Source organism: Anser brachyrhynchus (assembly GCF_964034855.1).
Source record: "Anser brachyrhynchus genome assembly, chromosome: 1".
In the NCBI taxonomy this organism is placed as follows: Eukaryota; Metazoa; Chordata; class Aves; order Anseriformes; family Anatidae; genus Anser; species Anser brachyrhynchus.
The window spans coordinates 13,656,114-13,682,965 of record NC_137694.1 but is presented as its reverse complement, the minus strand read 5'-3'; the positions used below and the strand labels follow the sequence as shown (position 1 = coordinate 13,682,965).

Genomic DNA, 26,852 nt, shown 5'->3' with positions numbered 1-26,852 from the left:
GTGAAAAGTCTCACATCCCTCCGTTACTAGGAATAGGGGATATGACAAATACGAATAGAAAGCAGCAGCAAGAAACGTGTTAGAGCAACTGGGCTGTAGGAGCCTCTTGGTGTGCACTTTCAGAGTAGGGTTGCAGCATACAGGTCAGCAGGGACCACCTCCTCTGTAGGGGCCAGAGTCCTCCAGGAAGATGTGTCTCCTCGCCTGGATGGCAGATGTCAAACTGTGCAAGTCCTGCCTGCCACAGTGTCACCTCCTCACTCCATTCCCACCTCAAGCCTGGCCTTTGGAATAGATAACCCTGCAGCCAGAGAAGGCCAAGGCTTACAAATTTTCTTCAATGCTTGTTCCTTTTCTTCTTTGGAGGAAGTGTGATGTTCTTGTTTGGAGGAGCTCAATGAGGTGCCCAAAGGCTGAGCTCTGTGCTGGGTCCCCCAGGCGCCATCCATGATGCATGAGGGCAATATGTGACTGAAGACAGTCTGACCTTGAGTGTGATGTCGAGCTTCATGGTTTTCTCTCCAAACCTGAGCCACTTACTCTGCTCATTTTCATGAATGAGGTTTCTGCCGCTGCTGAAAGGAAGGTGGTGGAGCCAAGGTTATCAAGAAGTGATGCAGGAGAGCTGGAGGAGATGACACAGCTGATATCAGACCCTGACACTGATGGCTCAGGCCCACATGTTTCAAGGAGCTTTGTAAATCTGGAACATTTCTGAATTACTTCCTCCCCCATGATCTTAGGTGGTATCATAAAATCACTCATCCCCAGTGTTTTGTGCCCCCAGGCTGATCCCACTTTCCTTGAGCTGTCTTGTTCAAGACATGGTAATTCTGCAGTAGCGGGCTTGCACCTAGTATAGCAAACGTGAAGTAAGGATTTTGGAAGAACAGTAACTTTGGGATAAATTATATATGTAAAGGTCAGCTTGGCTTCCTGTGGTGTGATGTTTTGCAGCTGATAAGCAGGGATGCTCCTTTTTTTTTTTTTTTTTTTTTTTTTTTTTGTGGTGCAACAGCATGCAGAGAGCAAATACCTACCCACAAGGTCCTTTCTCAAGAGGCAGCTTTAGCACATTGTATGTGCCAATGCTCAACCTTTACGTTCGGTTTGAGCACCAAACTGTAACACTCTTATTTTACAGTCTTCAAACCTGATGCAGTCTCCAATGTGAGGTTTCTAATTTCCATTTTGAATGTGTTCTGTTCTTCCTGCAGGTCTGAATGCAGAAACTGTGAGGTTGGAGAGCAGTGCGGTGTGATTATGCACGGCAGCGCTGTCACTTTCTGTGAGCCATATGGTCCCCGAGAGCTGGTGAGTGCTTTGCAAGTTTGGTGTTCAGTTCTTAAGCAAAGAGATAATGCCATGGGAGAGCACCCAAGGAACACCCCAATGTTTAAAAGAATAGATGACAACCAACATTTGTTGCAATTCTTTGCAAAGAAAAAACTCTTGATCTGGTGTATATCTAGGTTATTTAAAATATCTGTTAAAGACAGGGAAGGCAAGGAAATAGAGCTATGTTTTCAAACTGGCATAATTGTCTTTATTTCAGACAACGAAATGTCTTCATTTCAGATAATTCAATTTCAAAGGTTCATTTTTCTTCTCTTATTTTATTAGCTGTGTCTTTTTTTTTTCTTCTTGTTGCTGTTGACAATTGTTAATTTGGTTGTAAAACATCACTTGTGAATAATGCATCTTACAGACTAAAATGCAGCCTGGAGCAAGCACCTGCCAGTCTCGGGAAAGTGTATGTAACAAATTGAGTCACGATGAAGGTGACAGAATTAATTTCATTGGGGTGTAGTTTGGTCATAAAATTGCTGCAAGAAACAACATGGTAAAATTTGCATTAACTTGGGATCATCTGGGTGGGGGAAATGAATTGAAAGATATATAACCAATGCCCACATGCTGCAGCTGACACTGTCAGATAGCTACAATGATGTACATAAATGGGAGTTTTGGAAAGAACTGAAAAATTACAAGACCAGCTCAAAGCCTGTTTAATTCAAAATTAATTTTCATGTTTTCAACTGTATTCTGAATGGAAGGAGAGGCTGATGAGAGCTATTTGAAGAGGGTACATGGAAGAGGGCCATAAAACAGAAGTGGTTTTGGGCAGTAATCTTCTCATCATTTGAGACACTGACAATTCTTTTAACGGGGTTAATTTTACATCTTTAGCTGAGATCAAAATTGCACAAATGTAACGTAGATATTGCTGGTATGGTTACCAAAAGTCATAAACAGCTTTAAAAGTAATTCATAGGTTTTATGGATAAAGAAGAATTTCAGTCATTTCCCTCACAGCCAGCTCCAGCAGGGGAATCCTGACAGTGATGCTAAATTGCCTCTCTGTTATTCTGAATGCTATCCGAATGTGCTGTGCTTCATTAACTGCCTTGAGAAGAGATGCATTGTTATATGTCCTGTGCAAAAATGAAGTCACACCACTGGGATACTTTTCCCACATATTTTTAGCTCATTTTTAGTTGTGGTATTGAGCATAGGTAATACTCCTTGAAAAACAATCTATTTAACACGGGTCCCAAGTATGAGGGGTTTAAATGTTGTTAATTAGTTGTCTTCTTCCTGCTGACATATAATTTAGCCTACCCCTATTAATCACAAATTGGCTTCAAAATCCAGCATTGGACTGTACTTTCATTACCACATGATAAAATAGCACTATCGCAGCATCAGGAATTTGGAAAAAAATGTATTATGATGCCTAAGTGGCATGATTAAATAATCAGCTGCAAAAATCACCATGCTTATAAACAGCTAGCAGCCTAATAAAGAAAGTGTTTATAAATATTATGGCAATGTTGCAGAAAAAATCAAATCCTTATGAAGGAACATGTGAGGGATTTACCATTTTGGGTGAGCACAGGACAGTGTTCGTGCCACAGATTTGACCTAGTTTTATTTTTGGTTATGGACAAAGGTTTTAATTCCAATTTTCTTCGAGCCGACTTGATCCTGATTTGTAGCCATCTTTCAGCAATTATACAATGGATCTCTTCCTATCACAGATTTTAAACCCTGTTTCACTTCTCCAATCTTAATGTATTTTTTGAGTCCCATTCTTGAGATGACTCTTGAAATCTCTGTTCCTGTTCATGGCTCCTATTGCCACATTATTGCTTGAAATACTAAGTGAAGAGGAGTTTGAATTTGTCAAATGTATGATATCAACCACTGTGACAGCTACTGCTTTGCTTCCTTGACCTCTCTCTCCTTTCCTGGCTCCCTGTAGCTGTCTGTTTCTGCAGGCAGAGGTTGTTTAATAGCAACTGTCCCTGTCTGTTAGTGAGAATTTACCATTGGCAAAACCCTGGAATGATGCATAGCGTCAGAGATGTTGCAGAGGGAAATAGCTGCTAAAGACTCCCTGCTAGCCCAGAGCTTTGCAAAAAGTTTTTACTAAATATAATGTTTTGTTTGTTTGTTTTTCTAAAACATTACTGGAACGACTGACAACATAGTCTCTTTTAATTCCTCCTGAATGCTTCTTCTGTGATAACTGATACATTTAATTTCTTGGTGATATGAGCCACTGAACATTGATAAAGGGTTTCATTTTGAAATTAGAACTTGCACAACATAATTAATTGAATGTAAGCTAATATAATAGGTACTCATAACTCAAGTCAGAAAGCACTTTATTATTTGGCATGATAAATGTGATACCTAATGTTGAATCGATCCTGACAGAATGGACATAAATAGGGACATGACTACAATTTTAAAGGTGTTAATATAAATGCAACTCCCCCGTTTCTGTTATAAGACTAGAATTATCTTTTAGGAATATTACCTTTTAGGAATATTCCCAGGAGAGGAAAAAAAAAATGTATTTTCAGTAAACTTTATGTATAGATAATGGGAAATTTTCAGATGGTTCTGAAAGTTGCTGTTTGTGATGCTTGTGATGATTGGGAATCTGTCCCACTGAGTCTGTCTTCATTCATGGATCATTAATAGCCGTGATAAATTTCTTAAATTTCCATGCATCCTTGTAACGCACCTGCAGTCACTTATATCAGCCAATCTTTAGTGCATTTCAGTGAAGATCCCATTCATTAACATTTATAAGAAGTTTCCCTCTGTATTTAGCATGTATGCAGAAAACAACAAAACACACCAGAAATTCATGCCAAAGCAAGCCATTTCCTGGACACCTTATTTTCCCTAGGTTAGAGGGAGGAAAACAGATCAGTCTGATGATCTTTCTGGTCCTGTGGAAAGCTGCTCAGAAAATACAGCTGTGCCCCACACTCACCCGCAACCACTTGAGCGTGCCCAGGACCAGGTCTCCATCCATTAAAAAATTTAACAAACACTTTGCTTTGATGCACACCAGCACTGGAAGAAGTTTTTTCTTTTGTTCTTCTGCACCATCGCCTGGAGGCAGAGATGCCACCCATACAAGCACTGGTGGGCTTGCCAGAAATGAACTCAGGTTAAAACTAACTTGCAAGGGAAAAAAAGACCATTAGTTTAACAGAACTCAACTGTTCAAGCTGATTTAATGTGCTCCCACCCAAATGCCGATGTTAGTATGTTGAAGGAAATGGCAAAAGCTGCCCTGTCATCTAGGAATTTCTTAATCATATGCACTTGAAAATACATACACATTCCGAATATATGTTTGCAAAGGCATGGAAATTTTTTTGAAAGTCTCCAAAGATAGAAAAGACAAAACAGGTAACCACAAGATAGCATTTGTTCTGTGTCACTGAAGTCCTAAATAACAGTCAGAAAACATCTGCATTTAGGAATAGCTTTTGTTCAGTGTCATGCAGCAATGCGCAGGGTAATAAGAGAGTTCAGACATGAGAGAGTTCTCTCTCCAGTTCTCATGTTTATTTACATAGTAAATAATTAAAGAGAACAGGACTACCTGATAATGGAAGAATCTTTGCTTCACCTTATGCCTCAGGGAAATTATGCAGAAAACGTATTGTTCACCATTACAAAATGTTTATAAAATTGCCTTTGTAATAGTGCCAGAGTTAATGGCCAGTTGAGTGAATGTAGGGTCTTCCAAGTCCTTGCATCTAATCTTTACTTGGGTGCTGATTTTTTAGAAAATGACAGTTTTGTTTCCATAACGTCAAATTTTATCTGTATATTGCTGTTTGACACTATTCTTATTGCTTTCCTCTCCTTCGCTCATGCAAGCAAAGCAGGAGAAGCAATGAGTCCTCTACTTGGAGGTGCTGCCGTGCAGACAGATCCCCAGCTGAGTTCTGGTAGCTGAAGCCTAGACCTTGAGCCACAGACCTTGCTCCTGGGGCTGAATTTGCTCAGAAGCCTGGCTTCTCTGTAGCCTCATCCACGATATGATGTGGTGAATGGTTGCAGATCACAGGGCTTCCTGACAATGAGCACAGCTGATAGAAAAGTCCATCACTGCTCCCATGGGAAATGACTTGAAGTCTTGTATGAGGTCTGACATAGGATGACAACTCCAAAGACCTCAAATCTAGGCTGCAGTCATCACTAGCAACAAACAGCTGAATTTAACTAGGGTGTTTGCTGTCACTGTTCTTATAATTAGATGATATTTTTAAGTTTGTGTAAACTTCCTGTCTGACCAGTTTGTGTCTCCTTTTCTTTTTTGGTCTAGTGCTGCAGTGGTCTTTCATTTTGCACAGTTTTCCACCTTCAGTCTAGCCTATAATATCTGCTTATAGTGAAAAACTTTTGCAGGGTCTGCATATCTTTGCAGGGTCCTTTCCTAAAGGGAATGAACCACACTTTGAGTCTCCTCTTTCTGGGGTGATCCTCTGACTTGCTTGTTATGTAGCACTATTGTTAAGTCCAACTTTAAAAATTAATTGAAAATCTTTTTGAAATAATACAGGTGATATTATTTCCTTCACAGAACTCTAGTGCTCTTGGTCTTATAACGTTTTCAGGACAACTGTTCTAATGTGAACAACTGAAATATGAGGGTATTGAAAGAGAGAAAAAAGAAAAGCAATATGGGAGGGCAGTGTGCTGAATACAGAGTGAACTGCTCAGTGTTTTCTGCCTGCCTGTAGGTCTTGGTTGCATATCAGCAGTGTGTGGATGCTACTACAAAATTTCATTGTACATATTATGCTGTATCATCAAGATTTTGTTTGCTTTACTGCTGAAGACTTAGATTCTGTTATCCCACTCTTAACATTTCATTTTATTATTTTAGATTTACTTAATGTTATTTTCATTATTTATTTATGATCATTTTTGGTTCTTGTTCTGTGCTGAGAAAAGCAAGTGAAAACCATTCTGTATAGACAGGTTTCTACTAAGCTGATAATAAACCACAAGGTTCATCTTTTAGGTCTCCTAAAAGACTGGTCAAGTGCCAGCATTCCACATAAATGTGCTCATTTTGCAGACATTAATACAGTGAAATGGAAAAAAAATGCCAGCTTTGACATATGATGAGATATTAATAATCAAAATGACATATCAGCAATGTCCATAATCACTCAACCTGAAAGGGTAGGATATTAATAGTTTTATGCACTGAAGGTCTAGGTATCCAGAGAGCTTCCATGCTTTCAAAGGAAAACAAGTGATGAATGTATTGTTTTGCTGACCTATCTCTCTGCTGTTTGCTTTTCTTCCTGTAGACCACCACTGGCCTTAACACAACTACTGCATCCGTCCTTCAGTTTTCCCTTGGTAAGTTTAGCTCACTCTTTCGCCTGAGAAAGTGCAAAAAGTCATTGCTGCAATGGAAAATGACCCTCAGTTTCACATTCACCATTCTGGTCAATGTGCTACGTGACATGAGGGATTAAAAAAAAAAAAAAAAAAAAAACTTTTAAAAACGGAAAAACTGCAGCACATTTATTCATCTCTTAATAATATATAGAGCTCCCAACATAAACTTTCAAAAGGAGCAATTCCGGTGCATACTCTGATGATGGGACCCATAGTCATGGGGTTATTTTTTTTCAAGTCTATTTTATAACCTGATGGCTAACATTATAATGACTTGCTCTTTCTCTAACGCGTGATTCCTGTCTCTAAAAACTGAACTAGCAATAGTGGATTTTTCTTCTTTAACATTTTCAACCCTTGTTATCTTACAGGTTATGACTGGATAGTGCTGTTTTTAACACATCTGTACAAACATAGTAGGCAGTAGGGCAGACCAAAACGAGATGCTATTTAGTTCATATTACCAACAAGGTGGCGGTATGCTGTATTACTTAGAATAACTGCTGTAAGTTATTGCAGATTTTCAGTGTGTAGTTGTACTTTAATGCAGAAGTTGTGTCTTGGGCTGAAGGCAAACTGGGAAAAAAGTTAATTCCTCAACTTATAACTCAGTGTTCAAGATATGAAGGAAAAATGTTTTCATGATACAAATAGTTCAATAAAAAAGCATCGAAGAAAGATAGCCAGCTTCCTCTGTGGACCTCTGGAAATGTATTTCTAAATTATATACCTATTTTTAAAAAAGTAATTCTCCAGAAGTATCAGCAGAGGTGTGATTAAAGTCTGGAAATATCAGTTGGAAATAAGAGCTATCAGGTACCTTGGCAAGCAAGTTAGTTTTTTTTAATAGATCTGAAATCAAAACCCTGGAAGGCTCAAAAATACATCAGTTACATTTGTTTCTAACTCAAGTTGTTCATTTGACAATTTGTGGGCATCATTACTTTTCACCATGCAGCTGAGTGCAATGTTACTAGTGCTAAGGGTTGGTATCTGTGCTTGTATTTTCACCATTTTTATTAATCACCATTTTATAAAGTCAGCAAAATATTTTCATTCCTAAGCCAAATTAGTGCATAAAGACCCCGCACCTCTAGAAAAACAGCCCGGATTTACCTTGCAGCTTCATGCAGTCAGTGAAAAGGAGTAGCTCGCTTGACCTGCTAGGACATGTTGCTCACCAGCAGAAACCCACCCAGCATTTATAAAGCCCCACATTTCTGTCTCACCCTCCCACCTGTGGCTGTGCCCAAGGATGTGTGACTTTTATAACACTGAAAGTGTGCAGTGACTAAGGAATTTTGCTTTTCAGGAAAATTTGCAAAAAAAAAAAATGATATTGATTATTTTTGCAGTGACTCAGAATGGTTAACATCAATGCAACTCACAAGTCAGTGAGTGAACATTTACTGCTCCAGGTAGGCAGCCAGTGCCCACTGCAGGTGATGTGGAAGGGTGCAGCTCCCCAAAGTGTAAAATTAGACTTTAAATTTCACTAGTAGCCTTTGGTCCTATCATCTGGGGAAGGCCAAATAAAAACAAGGTCAAGAACCATCTGGGCAAGAAATACCCTATATGACAGGACTATGTGGTAACAATACCCTAACCTGTACCAGTAGGAACAAGTAAAATCCCCCACAAGGTAAAGCAGGAGAGGGATATATGCACATCTGAGTAAATCAATTTTCAGCCTGAAGTTCAAAATGTATCATATTTCCCTGTGTGTCTATGTTAGGCTTGAAATATAGCACAGATTTGCCAGGGGACTGCTGCTGTGCTCAGCAGTACTTGGCTTTACAATCATAAATCTGAACGAGGCATTTGACAGTTTCCAGTTTATTCCCAAATGTCCAGTTTAATCATAACCCTATTTAGAGATTCTTCCAGGAGAATTACCTTTTTTTAAAGAATGCTCAACACTTTCTATCTACCACTGAATAGCTTAAGCTGCAATCTTTTGGGGTCACCTTTATATTAAATTTCTCACCTAGCTTTGGTGACATTAAATTGCATATCCTTTGATTTCTCTCATCACTAATTATCAGATGGAATTTTGTATTTGCAGCTATATAAGCAGGTGAAGACTGGGAAATAAAGCAAAAAAAAATTGGCCCTGATTTCATCATGAATCCCAGATCCTTTTAAACTGTATGGTAAGAAAGGATAAGACCCTAGTGAATTTTTCATTAGTTGATGTTCTGTCTAGTTTTCTTAATGTGCCCTGTATTTGGTAGTCTTGACCTTTGAAGGGCAACATGGGCCAAAAGAAGCACAGAGGATGAAGGCTTAATTAGGATTAAAATGTAATTAGTAAGACTTATTCAGCACACAGGACAACATTAAAGTGCAGTAGCCTTTCCCAGTGAGAGTAACTTGTCTGCCATGCAGCATTCATTCTGAGCCTCTTCGAGCCAGTGGCCTTGCCTGCTGGTGCAGGGCTGAGGTGATGCTTACAGTCATGCACCGTCTGCCCAATTGTTCAGAAAATTTCATTTGCTTCAGATATCTTAAATCATCCATGACTACATTTCTGCAAGACCAACCACTCATATGTGAAAGACAAAGTCTAACAGTTTGCTTAGTGCTCAATGGAATTGTTAAATGAGATATTTAAGGCATGGACTTTGGACTCTTTCAGGCCAGAACCTCTAATTCAACAGTTTGGGATTGCAGGATATTTTGCACAGAAGCTTCTGGTCTCAGCTCCCATACAATGTTAGCCTGGTTCATTAGCTGAAATATTCTCTATTTCTCCTTGCAAAACTCAGACTTTTCCCTTTAGCCACATAGAATTGCGGAATATCCTGAGTTGTAAGGGACCCACAAGGATCAGCGAGTCCAACTCCTGGCTCCACACGGAACCACCCAAAAATCAGACCATGTGTCTGAGAGCGTTGTCCACATGCTCCTTGAACTCCAGCAGCTTGGTGCTGTGCCCACTGCCGTGGGCAGCCTGTCCCAGTGCCCGACCACTCTCTGGGTGCAGAAGCTTTCCCTAACACCCAGCCTGACCCTCCCCTGTCCCAGCTCCATGCCGTTCCCTCTGGTCCTGTCGCTGTCCCCAGAGAGCAGAGCTCAGCGCCTGCCCCTCCGCTCCCCTCGTGAGGGAGCTGCAGGCCGCCATGAGGCCTCCCCTCAGCCTGCTCTGCTCTGGGCAGAACAAACCAAGGGACCTCAGTCGCTCCTCTTATATCTTCTCTAGACCCTCCACCATCTTTGTAGCCCTCCTTTGGACACTCTCTAATAGTTTTATGTGCTTTTTATATTGTGGTGCCTAAAACTGTACACAGTTCTCAAGGTGAGGCCATGCCAGCACAGAGTAGAGTGGGACAATCCCTTCCCTTGACTGACTGGTAATGCCGTGCTTGATACACCCCAGGGCACGGTTGGCCCTTTTGGCTGCCAGGGCACACTGCTGGCTCATATTCAACTTGCCATTGACCAAAACCCCAGATCTCTTTCCACGGGGCTGCTCTCCAGCCTCTCGTCCCCCAGTCTGTACGTACAACCAGGGCTCCCCCCTCCCAGGTGCACAATCTGGCGCTTGCTCCTGTTAAACTTCATATTATTGGTCATTGCCCAGCTCTCTAATTTGTCAAGATCTCTCTGCAAGACCTCTCTACCCCCGACAGAGTCAACAGCTCCTCCCAATCTAGTATCATCTGCAGACTTACTCAATACAACTGTAGTCCTACATCCAAGTCATTTATGAAAACATCAAAGAGAACTGGCCCTAAAATGGTGCCATGGGGAACCCAACTAATGACTGGCTGCCAGCCTGATGTAACCCCATTTACTATAACACTTTAAGCAAGACCCATTAGCCAATTGTTGACACATCGTACTATGTATTTATCTATCTGTATGCTTGACATTTTGTCCAGAAGGATACTGTGAGTAACCATATCGAAAGCTTCTCCAGGGATGCTTTCAGCTCTTCCTGGGATGAATATGCATTGTCATTCGCATAAGCCAGTATGATGGAAGGTGACTGACAGTGATGAGAGATTAATGACTGAGCTAAACATGGGAAGAAAGAGACCCATGGAGTCCCATAAGAAGAGAAAAGGCTTTAAGGGATCAATGCCAAGGTGTGAGGTGTGCAAATGGAACTGCTTGTTCCTTAAGTGTCCTCTTCAAACATAAACTGCCATAGCTGTGGGGTACGTAGGCTGTCTGTGTGGGTGTTCAGCACTGGCAGGCTATTTCCAGTCCTTCTTCCTCCACAGCACATCTGAGTCTAACACAAAGCTGAATCCAAAGGTGCTGTGGTGAGCACCAACACACAGACTATCCTTCTGGGCTTGCACTCCTCGGAGCTATGTGTATCTCAATGTGACAACTGTTAATGCAAAATGTTAAATTACCATGAAAAACTTTGTTTCATGGCTCTTTCTTTATGCTTTAGTATTGATAGGTTATTTTTGGCTGTTGAATAATTTTGGAAAATGGGAATAACTTGATAAGGAAAGCTCCTACTCTTCAGCTTTTTTCAGGAAAACTCTTGAACACTCCTCTGCAAGCAGGGTGAATTTGACACTGTCATGTACTGGATAAATACAATGTGTTTGTAAGGAGGGATGCTATTTTAAAATTCTTTTTTATTCAACTTTTCTGATATATCACAGAGATATCTGTGATATTTGTGAGATATCTGTGATATGTGAGATATCTGTGATATCTCTGTCATTACTAGAGCACATTAATAATCGTTCCCCCTATTAAAAAAATAAAAATAAACAAAAACCCTATTATTTTATATCAAAAAAAAGTGATTGGGTTTTCTTTTAGTTAAAAAAGACCTTCTGGGATCAGATACATCTTCATATTTCAAACATTTGGCATTTCAGCTCCATTTTTTAAAGAACAAGCTAACAGTTGTGCAAACAAAGAGCTAGCCAAAGGTCAAAAATTTTTTTTTGCTTTCTTTGGAGAAAAAGCTTGGGCTTTCAATCCCTCTTCTACAAAAGCACCACTACCATCATAATAAAGAACTTTTAGGAAGATTGGGTTCCCAAATCTAACAGATTCTACTTTGGGTCAATCATTAATCCTTACCTTTAGTCACCCTTAATACTGCCTTACTAGGCAAATATGTGACTTGCATTATTTTCCTTTGATCCTATCATAAAACACCTTTCCCTAGCTGATTTTAGTTGAGTTATGGTCCTTTCATATGTGTACCAATCACTTTGGTTTAAAACAAAAGAGAGTTTTAAATTAAATGCAAAATGTGCCAAGCAATATGGCACTAAATCAAAAAATAATCTGCATGAACCCCTAAGAATGAAACCTCTCATCACCTCACTGTTATCACTTCTGTGCACTATTTTCTGATATACAGAAACAGCACATTTTGACAAAAATTATTTGTATTCTTATTGACTGGGATCTTGTGATGGAATTACTACTTTTATATAAACATCATTTATTTTTCCTACAATGGATTGCAGTGAAATTAAGAGACAGCCAATGCAAAACAGTATGTAAAATCTAGTTTAGAAATCAGGTAATGCAAGGTAAAGTTATTAATGCAGTCTTCTGAAATGCCTTTCTGTTAGTTTAGTGGTGGCCATGACAGAATTCCTGGCATGGAGAAAAGGACATACAGAAAGTCTAGGACAACTGCATGTTTGCCTAGGACTTCCCGCTCTTTTTATGCCTCAGATTTAAAATGATGAGACCACACCACTCTTGAAAAAGTTGCAGTCTATGTTCAATGTGACAAATGAAACACAGAACCATAGAATCATTCAGGTTGGATCTGACAAGAAACTCAGGAAAATTCTTCACCCAGGAAAATTCTGCCTGTAATCAATAAAATAATAAAACCCTCTCTCTGAAGTTCTGTCAGGCACGGAGAGTACTACTGAGCTGGCTAGAAGGTGCTGTTATCTGAGTATTATTTACTGGTAACATGAAAGTCTTGAAGATGAAGAAAGCATGAGCAAAGGTGGTCTTCAGAGACAGGACAACAAACAGTGCTGACACTAGAATTTCCTTAGGTATTTTTTCTGGATAAATCATGTGTTTAGTCCCTGCTATAGCCAGAAAAAAAAGAAAAAAAAAATCTTGAACGTGAAGCAAAACATGCATCTTACCCATAGAGTAAGAAGATGGGACCTTACTCATAGAGTAAGAATGGCCCCTTTCTTCTGCTGCTCCTGGGGTAGCTTCTTTCACATCATTTGGTCACTTCTCTGGCGTTTGTTGCTGTCGCTCCTTCCATTGTTCCAACTTATTTTGTCTATACGTCCATCAGATGACCAAGTTTATTGATGACTTACCTTACAATAGTTAATAGGAATAAAACGTACAGTGTTTTGTAGGGATAAAACGGGCTTCTTATAATCACTGCAATACTTGCAACTTATCAATCTCTCTTAATCTTTTTCTGATGGAACCCTAGTGCAAGGATATGTATATCTATTTTTTCCATATGCTTAAAATATTATAGAAGAAAGGTTTTTATTTGTGTTCAGGACTTTTTGGTAAGGATGCAACCCCAACAATTCAGGGTGCAGATACATTACTCAGTGATTTTTCAGTGGTATCCTCATTCTCCCTATTTTCTGTTTATTTGTTTCCCCAAAGGAAATAAAGTATTAAGTTTTCTGCTGTCACATGCATAAATATTTTATTGACAAACTCATCATTTAATCACTGAAATAAGCAACAAAGCTAATAATTTCTTCAGTCTTGCTCAGCATACTTTTCACTCTTGCAACTTGATTTTCTGGTTGAGCAGTCACGACTGTCTTCACTTCAAAATTCTTGAGCTTTATAAATCCATCAGATCATCAGCAGCACTTAAATGAAGAGGAATTGTCTAGCCTGTGTTGACCTGTATGTTTGTAGTATAATTTTGTTAAGAGGAAAGGTGCATGTGTAATGCACATATCAAGAACTTCTATGTGGCACAGTGTATTTACAGCCTATTTTTATTGCTTGAGGATTTCACAGTCCTTTGCAAGTGTAATGGAGAAAACAATTTAAAATATGCTTTTGATTAGCATATGAGTAAGGGTCATTGATTTGGATGCAGATCTTTGACATAATGGTTCCAAAAGGGTTTTCGTGTTATGCCCTGCCTCACCTCGGGCAGCAGGTTAGTGAGTCATTAACCCAGCAGCCCCTATTACTCTTTCTGAACCACCGAGATCACTGGGGTCAACAACAGAGCTGTTTTACTCTGTGAATCCAAGTGCTAAGGATCTCAGTGGTGTGTGTTGAAGACAAAGCACAGAGAGTTTTTTTTATCACTTTTAGTAAAAAAAATACAACTTTTTCAGGTTTACATTTCTTTCTTCATTTTTGTAGTTGGCAGTTTGACTTTGTTATCAGCGTGAGTCCTAGAGAATTGAATTATAAAATGTAATTGATTGTGTAGATAAAGGAAATACTCCTTTTTTTTCTTTCTCTGAAACATATTCAAACTACACAAATTTTATAATTACTATTATTATTTTTTTAAACAGAATCTCTGGATGTGCCCTTTGGATTAGTCCTTACTGCCAAGCTTTATGCTTCAGAAAACACATTTGCTTCCCTATTAACCTTAGCAAACAGAAGACCACAGTGGACAAAAATTACCTTACAGAAATAATCTATAGACATAAATACAGCAGCTGATTCACTTGACCCCCATGTATGTCTGTGGAGGGAATAGCAGCCTCTCCAGGTGCTTACCTAGAGTAGCATCTGGAGGGCTCTGCAGGGCATCTGCAAGGCAAGGTGATTCTTTCTCCTCCTCTCTAGAAACATCCCTATGCTGCTTGGCTCAGCAGCATGAACAACAATGAATGCATTTGGCCCCATGTTACAGTCTAAAGGCAATTGTAATTTATATTTTTATCATGTTTTAATTTATTTCTGGTGGCAGCTGTTATGTTGACAGTACTGCTGTTACATTGTCTTTATCTCCTGCTTGGATTCAGACCACTCAATAGGAATGTGCCTTAGCTTTGGCTGGGAGGAACCACTGCTGACCATTTTCTCTTAATTTCTCTTTTTTTTTTTTTTTCGTTAGTTTTATAATTAGCAGAGGCTAATTAGCAGAGGCTATCCAATGACTGACAAATGCTGTGATAGCCATTTTATGAGGTAGCACTGGACTTGCCCTCAGCTGAGCTGGACAGAGATGAGCAAGTCCCTTCAGAATTGCTATGAAAATTCACTCATGTGTCTCTAGAGAAATACAAAAGTGAAAAGTAAGGTTCTTCTGAGGACAGCAAGGAAGAGTATTTGATCTTTTAAATCTCTCACTGTCTTGTAGCTGAACACAAAAATAATGGCGGAAACTGTGGAGCTAAATGTTTTGGGCATGCTGAGCCACCTCCTTCATTTTAATCACTTGCATGGATGATTTCCTTCAGCACCCAGATTTCTTCTGCTCCGATGCCTTCCAGAAAGCACCAGATTTGTGTGCTTGGTACATTCATAAGGTCATGTTAACTGTGGTATGAACAGGTGAGGAGAATTCCCAAAGCACAGAGTGGCTGGAGGGAGATGGCTGCTACCATCTGCAGGACAGATAGATTATCTTGTGTTAAGAAAATGTGGGGCACTCCTGGGCTAGTTTGTAGTTTTAAAAGGATTCCATTGCTGGGAAGCTGGCTAATAAAATGAATAAATAAATAAATAAATGTTAGGACTCTGCATAAACTGAGTTTAAATAGTGCATAAAACAGCTTTTAAGCTAGGTAAATTAAAACACTAAGGCCTGTAAGAAATCAAGATTGTGAAATGATGCTTGATTGTTGCTACATTTGGATCCAGTCCCCTCTAAGCAGCAAGAACACAGAGTGTATCTGAACGCTCAGGCTGTTTTGTCCTGATTTGTTTCCTGTACATTGGGGAAGAGCTTGAGAATTTGATATAATTAAATGCAAAAATTGGTGTAATTTGACATATTGAATTTCTTCTGCTTGCTTCATTTCTCATCTTCCACCTGATAAAACAGTATTAAGATTTTTTATTTACCTCCCAGATTGTCATTTTCTATTGCCTGGCATGAAACCCACTAGTTTTCTTTCACTTTCCTGCCAGAGAAGCCCTTTGTGTAGATACATAGGTTATAAATTGCACCTAATGTGAAAGAGTAAGACAGGTAAGTAACATCATCCAGCACACTTCACATAGCATGAGTGGAGATGTTAGGTGGGGGTTATTGATTTTGCTGAGTTATACAAGAGGGGCTGCCTAGATAATGCCTAGGTTGAAACTAGGGCTTAAAGTTAATGCGATATTTGAAAGACATTTTAATAGCCTTTTGGCGAAATGATTTGTGCTGTTTTGGCCAGTCCAAGGTTGCAATGAAATACTGTTTTTATTACTTCAGTACCAGGGTTTCTCTTCCACTGTTATGAATTAAACTGTGAGCGCTACAGATTTACTGTGCAGAGAAAAGCAGCAAAGATAAAGCAAGTCCCTGGGTTCTGACCCAGGGCAGGTGGCAGAGCCACCTCCGCATGGTCGAATGCGAGCCATTACCGAATTGGTTGCTGAAAATAATAAATACCGGATTACAGACTGACTTTCATCTTAATCCGGCTCATATCTTTGTATTAGGATAACACTGTTGTATGATTAAAATTGTCCATTTCTGAATTAACTCAAACAACAAAGCATCTGTAGTTCCTAGGGGAGAGAAGGGGGGATAGAAGGCCCCAGCTCAGCAAAATGCTCCTGTATTTTTTTCTCCAGCGGGGAAGGGAGGGGGTTTTCCATGACAGCAAAAGCAGATAAAAATAGAGAAAACCCATCAGGCACTGAAAAAAATAAAAAAAGCCTTTCACCCAACCAATTATTACCTACCTACATATAAAGTTAATGACAGGCAATCTGTTTTATAGGGTTTCAGAAAAGAGAGACACCTTAATTCAGGACTTGGCTTGAAAAAAGAAAAATTTCCCAGATTTTCTTGGTGACGGGGAAATTCATTAAAGCAGGCAAGGAAACTACTTTCAAGTCTTTATATTTGAGCAACCATCTTTTTACACAGCAGTTCTGGGACCAATATGTGCTTTCTGTATGCCTCCCTGGTACATGCTAGCTGTTGGGATCTGAATAAAACACCATTTACCTTCCAGCCGTGCTTTCATACCATTATGGTGTTAAAGGTCTTGATTACTGACCTTCACAGCTGACCCAGGCTGCTAATCAGAGCTAAGCAATAGGTCTCTGTCTACTTATTGATACAAGTTAGTGTACCAATTAATAACTACTTTAGGTTTAAAGTGGTATAATTTAAATTTTACCCAGCTTCATTGAAAGGTCATCCTCTCAGAGGACCTCTGCCTGATCTGACATTAAGCATTTAGTGGCAATAATATTGAAGCATACAATACGGGTGTACAAGTAGAAAACGCTTACTTAGCATAGGGCTTACTACTTAGTCACACATTCAAGAACCACTGAAAGTCTTTCTGGGGAGTTAATGATATTATTATTTCCGTAGCTGTAATTAATGGGTGTCTATTACATCCAAGTGTTAACAAGTTTACTCACTTTGCCTTCAGCAAGGTACTCTATACACTATTGGTGCACTTACGAATGTGGTTAAATTTAGAAGCATCATTTAATTATTTATTTGGCAACAGACACATTATCCAAGAACCTGCTGGCTTATACCTGCTGGCTGTATTTCAGAAAGATACACTATAAATAGCTGAGCATCTTTACATCAGAATCAACTGGAAACTCGCATAAGGGAAATACAGCTTTCTGCCTGGCTTATTTTTCTCTCCTTAATGTTCTCAGTGCAAAAAGAAATATGATCTGTGATCTGTCTTGTTCATTAGAAGAGAACAAGATTTGTGTGAGCACAGGAAGCACATCATATCACTGAATATAAATAGACTGAAAGGAAGTTGGGCTGGATAAGTGTTTTCTCAGACTTTTCTTACTTAACAGCTGGATTACTTCTTAGAAAGTAGGTTTGCTGTTACTGAGAACCTTCACAGGACATGGGTGAGAAGGGAAGATGGGAGGTCTGCTGCACCAACCGGAGATATCTTCTGGGTGGGGTCTGCTTGCTCAGGGCCCAATCCAATAGGGCTTTGACCTCTGATTAATTTTAGGACTTCAGTTCTGAAGTCCATTTGATTAATTTTTATCAAATGTATTTACTAACTATTCTACTCTTACACAGTTTTATGATGGAGGCTTCTAGCATGTTTGTCAACCTTTAATTTGGATGTAACTACCAGCATTTCCAAAGTAGAACAACAGTCTAGAGCTGTCAGCGGAACAAAAGTTAGCTGTTCTCCAGAAACTGCTGGAAATGAATAGTTGAAACTTCGCATCACAAAACTCATAATTCACACTAAAGTTAGAGTAGCCCTGGTTTTCACCAAAGGCAAATACCATTAACATTGTTGTTTCCTAGTGTCAGGTATTTATTCCAAGTTGTTTGTCAGAACACACTCAGGGGCACAGACAGCCAAAATCTTCTTGTAAGGGAGAAACAAATAGTCAGCAATAAAATATTTAATTATTTCTGTGAAAAAGTAGGATAAAATTACAACATAGAACACAGTTCTTGCAGTTTTTTATTTTAAGATTTTTTACACTTAAAATATTTATTTGTATTCCAACTTTGATCTATAAACAAAGACACTTTAAAAAAAATGGCTAAAGATCTAAAATTTGACGGAATTAAAAATCACACTTGAAATCAAGTTCTAAATTGTGGCTTCCAGGAAAAATAAAAATATTCCTGTGACCTTCTCTTGATGAAATTTTCAGAGGGAATATTACATGAATAGTGAGTTGCATGTTTTCATACCAGTGCTTCTAGTATTCCCAGCCCAAAATATTCCACCTTTTAACGTGGTTAAAATCATTTGGCTCTTTACTAGAAGACAACATGAACATATACTTTTTTTTTTTTAAGTAGTATCCATGGAGCATTCATTATACCAGACTGTATGGTTCATTAATTTGGAAAAAAAAAATATTAGCATGCCAGCCAAATTTGACCAGAAGTAATTTATACTATTCTGTCTGGCTTAATTCAAGTGATATCAGCAAATCATAATCCTTAGCAAACACTAATCATTATTCATCACATTAACAAAATGAACAAAAGTAATCTTCCAGTATTAGATAAACAGGATTCTTCTGAGCTCCCTTTCAGGCCACTGTTAGGACACAATCAAACCCTTCTACAAATTTTCGCGTGAGTTTTTCTTGCACAGTTACACACTAGGCTTATTCTCCTTAGAGCCAGCATTAGATATCTCATCTGCTTATCCACTGAAGCACTTGCAGGAGCTATCAGGAGGTTGTCAAGAGGCGAAGGGCGTCACAGTCTATAAGGAGAAAAATATTGCTTCCCTTGCAGATGGCACCCAGTTTTATCTCAGCAAAACACCAGCTTCTAATCAGTGTTGTTAACAAATCTTAGAGACCAACAGCCACATGACTCGGATTTCTGCAGATCTGGCACAGTTGGAGGCAAAGCTGTAGTGAGTCTTGCATTAATTTTGCCTCCATCGTCAGCCTAGATGCAAATACATTAATACCTGCTTACAAATACCTGTTATGAAGTGCCTTCACAACATTTCTCCTTAAATACTCTTAGTACTTCTACATACACAATGTTTTAAAACATAAGGTGCATAAAATATTCACTAATAATGGCATTGAAAGAAACCAAAACAAGGTTAATGAGTCTTCTAGAAAAAAAGCAAAAGGACATGACCATCTCATTAGGACATAAGCATTCAGTGTTCATTACACCTTGCTATGTGTTACAAATCCTCCAGAACAAGTAGCAAAACAGTTAAGAAGCATGGTTTTCCTTCCCTTTTCTATTCTTTGCTCTTTGGTTTAGGTAGAATTAGTAAAGCAGCAGGAAGGAGCTACTCAGCGTTCACAGACTCTGCCAGTCAAAACCATCCTCCATCAGAGTTTTTGTCTGGATTCAACTTTGAGCAAATTTTATTTTATTCAGCTTTGCCTTGGGGCAAAATCCAAGCATGTGAAGTGCAGACCAAATAAAATAGTGTTAAGAATAGAATTAGAATATTCAATATATGAAAATAGCTGGGTTTTATAACAGAAGCTGTTTTACTATTCATAGTTTTCCACAGAAGACAAAAAATTATTGTCTGAGTTTCAAATATATCATTTGAAAAAATATCCATGAAGGTTGTCTCTACTTGAGCATTTTTTTAAAAGTTTTAGAAATCTGTGAACTTCAGCTAGAAGCCTATGAAAAAGAGTAAAAACATTTCAAAGGAAGAATTTGCAAAAATTCTGTAAAGGAAGAATTTGTCTTATTTCTTGAAACCGAAGGAAATTCTTGCCTATACATATTGAATAATTTGCAAATACACACACCTTAATTTTGAAAGCTTATCGGTAACTTTTAGAAAGTTGAACTAACTGACAGTAACCATATCAGGGCATCAGATTTTCTGTGATGTATTTGGTTTAAGAAAGAAACAGCATTGTGCTCTAATGCAGTAATTTACTAGTATAGAATTCTTAATGGCAATCATTCTATAAGTTTTCTTACCAGTTTTCATGGCTAATTCAAAACCTGGGCATTCTTGGCTTAAAACAACCATATTCTAGGCTCATTCAAAAGGTTTTATGTCATCTTGTACAATTTTTTCTTTGGAAGATGGGCAGGTGTGAAGATTTACAGTGTGACATCCTACCCACATGGCTCTGCTTAGAGCTGGCACAACATTTATTACCATCTCTAGAAGCAGTGTGAAGGACACCTCTCCTGGGGGAACACTGCTCTGTTACTACTTGAATTTTGATCACCTATTTGCTCACAAAGTCAGAGGATGGCTTTGTTAGTCAAGGCAGAGGCAAACATCCAAACTGCAGATTTCCACAAAATATTTTAAATAATTCTAGTTTCAGATTACTGAAATAACAGTAATATGGAGTAATAGGAATAGCATTAAGTAATAACAATATTGAAAGTAATATTGAGAATATTGATATATTGAAAATTATATTGAAAGACACTGGCTTTCAATAACATCTCAATAAATCTAGTTCTGGAGAACAGTTTTGTGTTCACCTTTCTCCCTTTCCTTGGGAAGAAACTATTGATATAAGCTAGGAAGAACATTGGTTTTGCAAAAGAAGCAAGCACCAGATTCTTGTACTTCTTGTATATTAAAAAAAAAAAAAAAAAAAGCAGGAATTTAAACACTGATAACACATTTGTCATCACAGTCAGTAACTGCTGCTTACTTTGACCTTGATGACATTTGCAAACTAATTTTACTCTTAATAAAACTGGTCCTGATTATTAAAATAATAGTAGAAACTAGCACTTGTCTCCCCTCTTTTCTTTGTCCCCACTGCTCTCTTTCCAATAACACAAGAGAAACACCGCATCTGCCTTGCAAAGCCCTTTTTCACTGGTTCTTTTTCTTACAAGCAATGACTTTTATCTTTGTTGCATAGTCTGAGGGAGATTTAAGAGATGACATCCTTCATATATTGTACTGACTGGAAATGCTTGTTTCTTGCTGTCTTTATGGTATAGTCAGCAAATGTGGCCTTCTCCACATTTTTGGCAGGACATTGTGACTTGGCTTTGTTTAAGAGTACCATACCAAGAGTTGATTGCAACAATAACTGAAATGGCACATTATTAACAGGTTATTTTTCCTGTTTATGCTCCTTTAGTTTTTGTATGACAGAAAAGTCAGTATGTTGCTGCTTTGCCTCACAGCCTCTTGTCAGCCAAAGTGGTTAGACCAGCTGAAGTTCATTGGTTTTGAACCAAATTCCCCTGTAATAAAATAAATGAGTGTGATTAAAGATTGGAACTCCTAAAAGCCACAAGTAGGAGCTGACAGCAGATGCCACTCAGCAAAGTAGACCATCTCAGCAGATGGGCAAATATGAAATACAAAGGCTTTTTCTGACATCATTTGGTTTTAATATCAGAGAAATAAAGTACCTTGTCAGTAAATTATACCCAGAGACTTGCTTTGTAGTCATTTTGGGTACATGTTTGGTAATTCAAAGTCCTGCTGCTTTTGCAATATTAATTATTCTGTGCCTCGTTACAGCAGAGTACGTATCAGAGCAGCTGAATGTACCCCCACATAGCTGTAGTGAGTAGATTCGGAAGGATCTGCTTCTATATTTACAGTTTAACACAAGTAAAAGATACAAGAAATTAACTTTGTGGGTCATTTCCAGGATGCTAGTTGGTGCATCAGGCAAAATTACAGATATAGGATTTCATCCCATCTTTTGGGCGTTTTCCCCTCTGTTTGTGGTGTGTTCTGCAGAGTAGAAAAAACAGTTGTGCAGCTGCTGTCGAGCTGAGAGCTGTGAATGGGAGCTGCCTCGGGGGAGCGGGGGCTGCAAGCAGTGTACATCATGACATATGTTCCTATTCAAATGTGTAGGCTGGTCCCTTGTACAAGCGGTCAACGCCTTTTTAATCAGGCCATTTATTTCATTATGACAATAAGTAGCCCAAGCTGCAAAATTTTATGTTCAGCAATTTTCACATTTGTATATATAAATATAAATGTGTATGTTTCTATTTTATATAATTTATATTTAAAGTTTTATAAAATATATTATTTATACGTTATATTTTTATGTGTATTTATATACCGTTATAAACATGATTTTCATTGCAACTGAACATATCTGAAGCACATAGAAGCATAACATGCTACTCATACCACACATAATACATACACCTACTATAAGCAAAGCTGTGGTACTCACTCAGCAGTATCCTGATGCAATCAGAGGTGCTGTTTAATTGAGAGCAGCTTCTCTTAAATATGGAAGGTAGCTGCTGTCTGCTGACCTTTGAGTCTCACATTTCAACCTGTCTATGAAGTAGAAATGTTGATCTTTGGAACACACGTTTGGATTTACCTGTTTCACTGGGTGTTAAATTTTCTGAGAGGGATGAATTACTTGATGTTTGAGAACAAAAATAGTATTTTTAGTGTATTTAATTATCACTCAGTTTGTCTATCACGTTTGGTAGGTCAAATTTTTCAATCCCAGTTTTTATTATTTTGACTGTCCCCTTTATTAATTGTTAAGCTTATGCTTTGTGACAACACCCAGAGGCACCCTTTTACAAATCAAAAGTAAATATATTACCCTACCTTGCAGGGGTGCCATAAGGCTTAATTAGTTCATTTTTGTAAAGTGTTCTGAGATTCCCAGATCAACATCCAATGTTTATTATTAATTATAGGCTCTAGTGAGTATATGGGATGATATCTTCATTTAATTCTCTTTGGGCATCCTTAAAGTACTAATTTTTTAACATCTTTGTTCTTTTAAATTCCTAGAGCACATTCGGTTCAAGTAATCCTGTATATATTTTCCTATCATTTACTGTATTTTTATTTCTGTTTAATTCTTTTTCCTATGTACTAATGTGAAAACAGTCTTTTACTGTTTTCCCTATAACTACTGCTCTGTGGATTATACTCTAATAACAAGGTTTTGTTTAAACATTATATGGTGTCTTTTTTCCCTGCAGTAGGGGGTGTTAAGCAATTTATTTGGCTTCCCTTGGGAAATTTGCAGAGATTACATGGCACTGCTGTGATTTATCATTTCTACTTTATTTCTGACTCATAAAGCATGCATTATTTCGTGTTTACCTGCAGCAACAGATCCCAGGAAATTTCATCATCAATCAAAGCACTTTAAAATTACGGAGAAGCGATGATGTGACAAAGGCACAGTCAGCAGTGGTTGTTATTGGAGGATCATTTATTGCTTCAATGTGTCGTAACACTTCTAATTTCATTGCTTTTCACAGGATCAGGATCATGCCGCTTTAGCTACTCAGATCCCAGCATCACAGTGTCCTACAGCAAGAACAGTTCTGCGGATTGGACTCAGCTGGAAAAAATTAGGTTTGTTACAGCTTTTTAATCATTTTCATGCTTTCTGGCTGAGCAGGTGTTGTTTAAGCCTCGGTCTTTTAAAACTTTTTGATTGCTAGCTTTTCAGTTCTCACTTGTTTAGGCACATTAAAAGCTGAGGGGTGAAATTATGGCCACCAACGCTAATTGCAGAACTGCCACTGCTTTTGGCATAGAATCACAGAATCATAGAATAGTTTGGATCATAACAGACCTTGAAGATCACCCAGTTCCAACCCCCTGCTAGGGTCAGGGATGCCACCCACCAGACCAGGTTGCCCAAAGCCCCATCCAGCCTGGCCTTGAACACCTCCAGGGATGGGGCATCCATAGCTTCTCTGGGCAACCTTTGCCAGCGCCTCACCACCCTCACAGTAAAGAATTTCTTACAAATATCTAACCTAAATCTACCCTCTTTTAGTTTAAAGCCATTCCCCACTGTCCTATCACTACACCTCCTGACAAAGAGTCCCTCTCCAGCTTTCCTGTAGGCCCCCTTTAGGTACTGGCAGGCCGCTGAGAAGCCTCCCCAGAGCCTTCTCTTCTCCAGGCTGAACAGCACCAAATCCTTCAGCCTTTCTTCATAGGAGAGGGGCTCCAGCCCTCTGATCATGCTCATGGCCCTCCTCTGGACTCATTCTAATTCATCCACATTCTTCTTCTGGGGCCCTCTGAAGGCCACAGGGTTGGACGCAGGGCTCCAGGTGAGGTCTCATGAGAGCAGAGCAGAGGGGCACAATCACCTCCCTCGCCCTGCTGGCCACGCTTCTGTTGATGCAGCCCAGGACACGGTTGGCTTTCTGGGCTGCAAGCGCATATTGCCAGGTTATGTTGAGCTTCTCATGAACCAGCTCCCCCATGGCCTTCTCCTAAAGCCTGCTCTCAGTCCATTCTCCACCCAGCCTGTGTTTGTGCTTGGGATTGCCCTGGCCCAGCTGCAGGACCTTGCACTTAGCCTTGTTGAACCTCATGAGGTTCGCACAGGCCCACCTCTCAGGCCTGTCCAGGTCCCTCTGGATGCCATCCCTTCCCTCCTGTGTGTCAGCTGCACCACACAGCTTGGTGTCATTGGCAAATTAGCTGCAGGTGCACTCAATTTCACTCTCTGTGTCACCGCTAAAGATGTTAAATAGCACTGTTCCCAGTACCAACCCCTGAGGAACACCACTCATTACTGATTTCCACTTGGACTTTGAGCTATTGACCACAACTTTTTTAGTGTGACCATGCAGCCATTTCCTTACCCGCTGAATGGTCCATCCATCAAATCCATATCTCTTCCATTTATAGACAAGGATATCATGTGGGACAGTGTCAAATGCTTTGCCCAAATCCAGGTGGATGACATCTGTTTCTCTTCCCCTGTCCACCAATGCTGTAAACCCATGGCAGAAGGCCATCAGATAAGTCAGGCATGATCTGCCCTTAGTGCCCTTAGCAAATCATAGTTTCATCCACCTCTTATGTGGGAGGTCAGGAAGAGAATTACTTTAAAGTGTAACTCTGTTAGCCAGAAGGTTCAGGCTCTGTTTCATGCTGTGCTGCAGGCGTGTGGGTTTGTGTTCCTGGTCCTCACCAAGGGTCCGCTCCAAACCTCATTTAAGTGAAGTGGATATCAGTGTGTTTTATATCAAGAATGGAAAGAATGTTAAACTGCCAAACCATTTTTAAATCAAAAGTTAATGAACACAGTGACATCTTCAAGAGTGAAATGTAAGTCGATTAAAGGAAAAAAGAAAAATAAAGCAATTTATCATAGTCACAGAGACTTTTCTCAATCGGTGCTCTCCACCAAACACCAGGAAATAAGGCATGTTGTGCTCTCCTCATGATTGCTTTGTTCCAAACCAAAACCTTCACTGCTTTTGCATTTTTGCACCGCTTTTAATCTCAGCAAGAACAATGATTTATAGTGTTGCAGGTTTCTGCTTTGGTAGGATAAAATGTTCCATAAAAATGGTTTATGGTTTGATGTGAACATTTGGCTTCTAACACTCTTATAATAACCAGATCATGGTGAAATATGCTTTGTTTTTTAACAAACTGGTTTACACAAAAAGCACAAAGGATTATGAATGAAAAGAATGAGAGTTTTAAAATATTTTCTTGTGAAATGTACACCTTCAAATAGAGAATCAGTACTGGAGATCATTCTGCTTTCTTAGAAACATCTAATACTTTATTAAATAATATTGAGAAGGGTATTTTATGCAGTTACATTTATATATAGTTAAACAAGTACAACTGGGGAAGAAAAAACACTATTTATATTTAGTGTTCTCATTGTGTCTCAGTCTGCCTTCCTGTGCCACGCAGGTGATTTGCCCATTTTCAGACCATTGAGACAATTTGCAGGGTAAAGAACTACTAAATTTGTGATGAGCAAACAAAGCTCTGGCTGCAAAGCAGTGGGTTTCAGTAGCTTATCCTCCTGCTCCTTCTGGGTCTGATTATGATTTCTTTGAAAAAGACACAATTTATGAACAATTAAAGTGAAATAAAGGACAATAATTCTTTTATCTCACAAAAATATAAACTGAAACATGTACCTCTTCACTGCAGCCAGTGTAGTTACCTCAAAGTAACCACACACCCTCTTTCCTCACACTGATCCAAAATTATACACCTAGTTCATAAGATCAGTTCAGCTACCCTCATAGCTCTGCAACCAGGAAATTCAAGAGCTGTGATGGCACAAGCATAAACCTTTGAAACCCAAAATATGTGAAATTAATGCACAGTTCGATCTGTGTTGTTTTAATTTTGACTGCTGGAACAGACAGGAGAAAATAGGTCAACAGAGCAATGTCATGCAAAGCAGAGAGGAGGATGAATTATGAAAGGATGCTCATTTCTCCTGTGGTCTGTATGAGTTACAGTATTTATGTGAATGTGCTTCAGTGGCTTTCTCTGCACTGCATGCAGCTCCAGGGAATAGGAGAGCTGGGATGGGGTGTGACGGGAGTGCAGGAAAGGCACTGTGGTCATGTGCTGGTGTGTTGGCGTGTGTCATGTTAATGCAATTTCAGAGGGAGGGGAAGGATGTCTCTTGGGCAAGGCAGGTGATCGGTGTGAACTGTCCCCAGGGCCCAGGGAGAAGTGAGGACAATGTCTCAGAGCAGCATTGCAGTGGAGGGCAAAAGACATAACATTTCATAAGTGCATGGTGATTTGTTCTGGGTGTGAATATGGACCACATACAGTTGCTTTTCAACATCTCAT

At 39.1% G+C, this 26,852-nt stretch overlaps 1 protein-coding gene across 1 annotated transcript in view; it reads left to right on the top strand.

Annotated features, from left to right (window-relative positions):
* Window positions 1-26,852, top strand: part of RELN (reelin) — a 293,615-nt gene that overhangs the window by 134,477 nt on the left and 132,286 nt on the right. Inside the window, exons 7-9 of the mRNA XM_080575334.1 lie at window positions 1,218-1,314; window positions 6,639-6,690; window positions 23,525-23,621. Of these exons, the coding sequence (XP_080431460.1) occupies window positions 1,218-1,314; window positions 6,639-6,690; window positions 23,525-23,621 (246 nt within the window). The remainder of the gene's footprint in view (window positions 1-1,217; window positions 1,315-6,638; window positions 6,691-23,524; window positions 23,622-26,852) is intronic.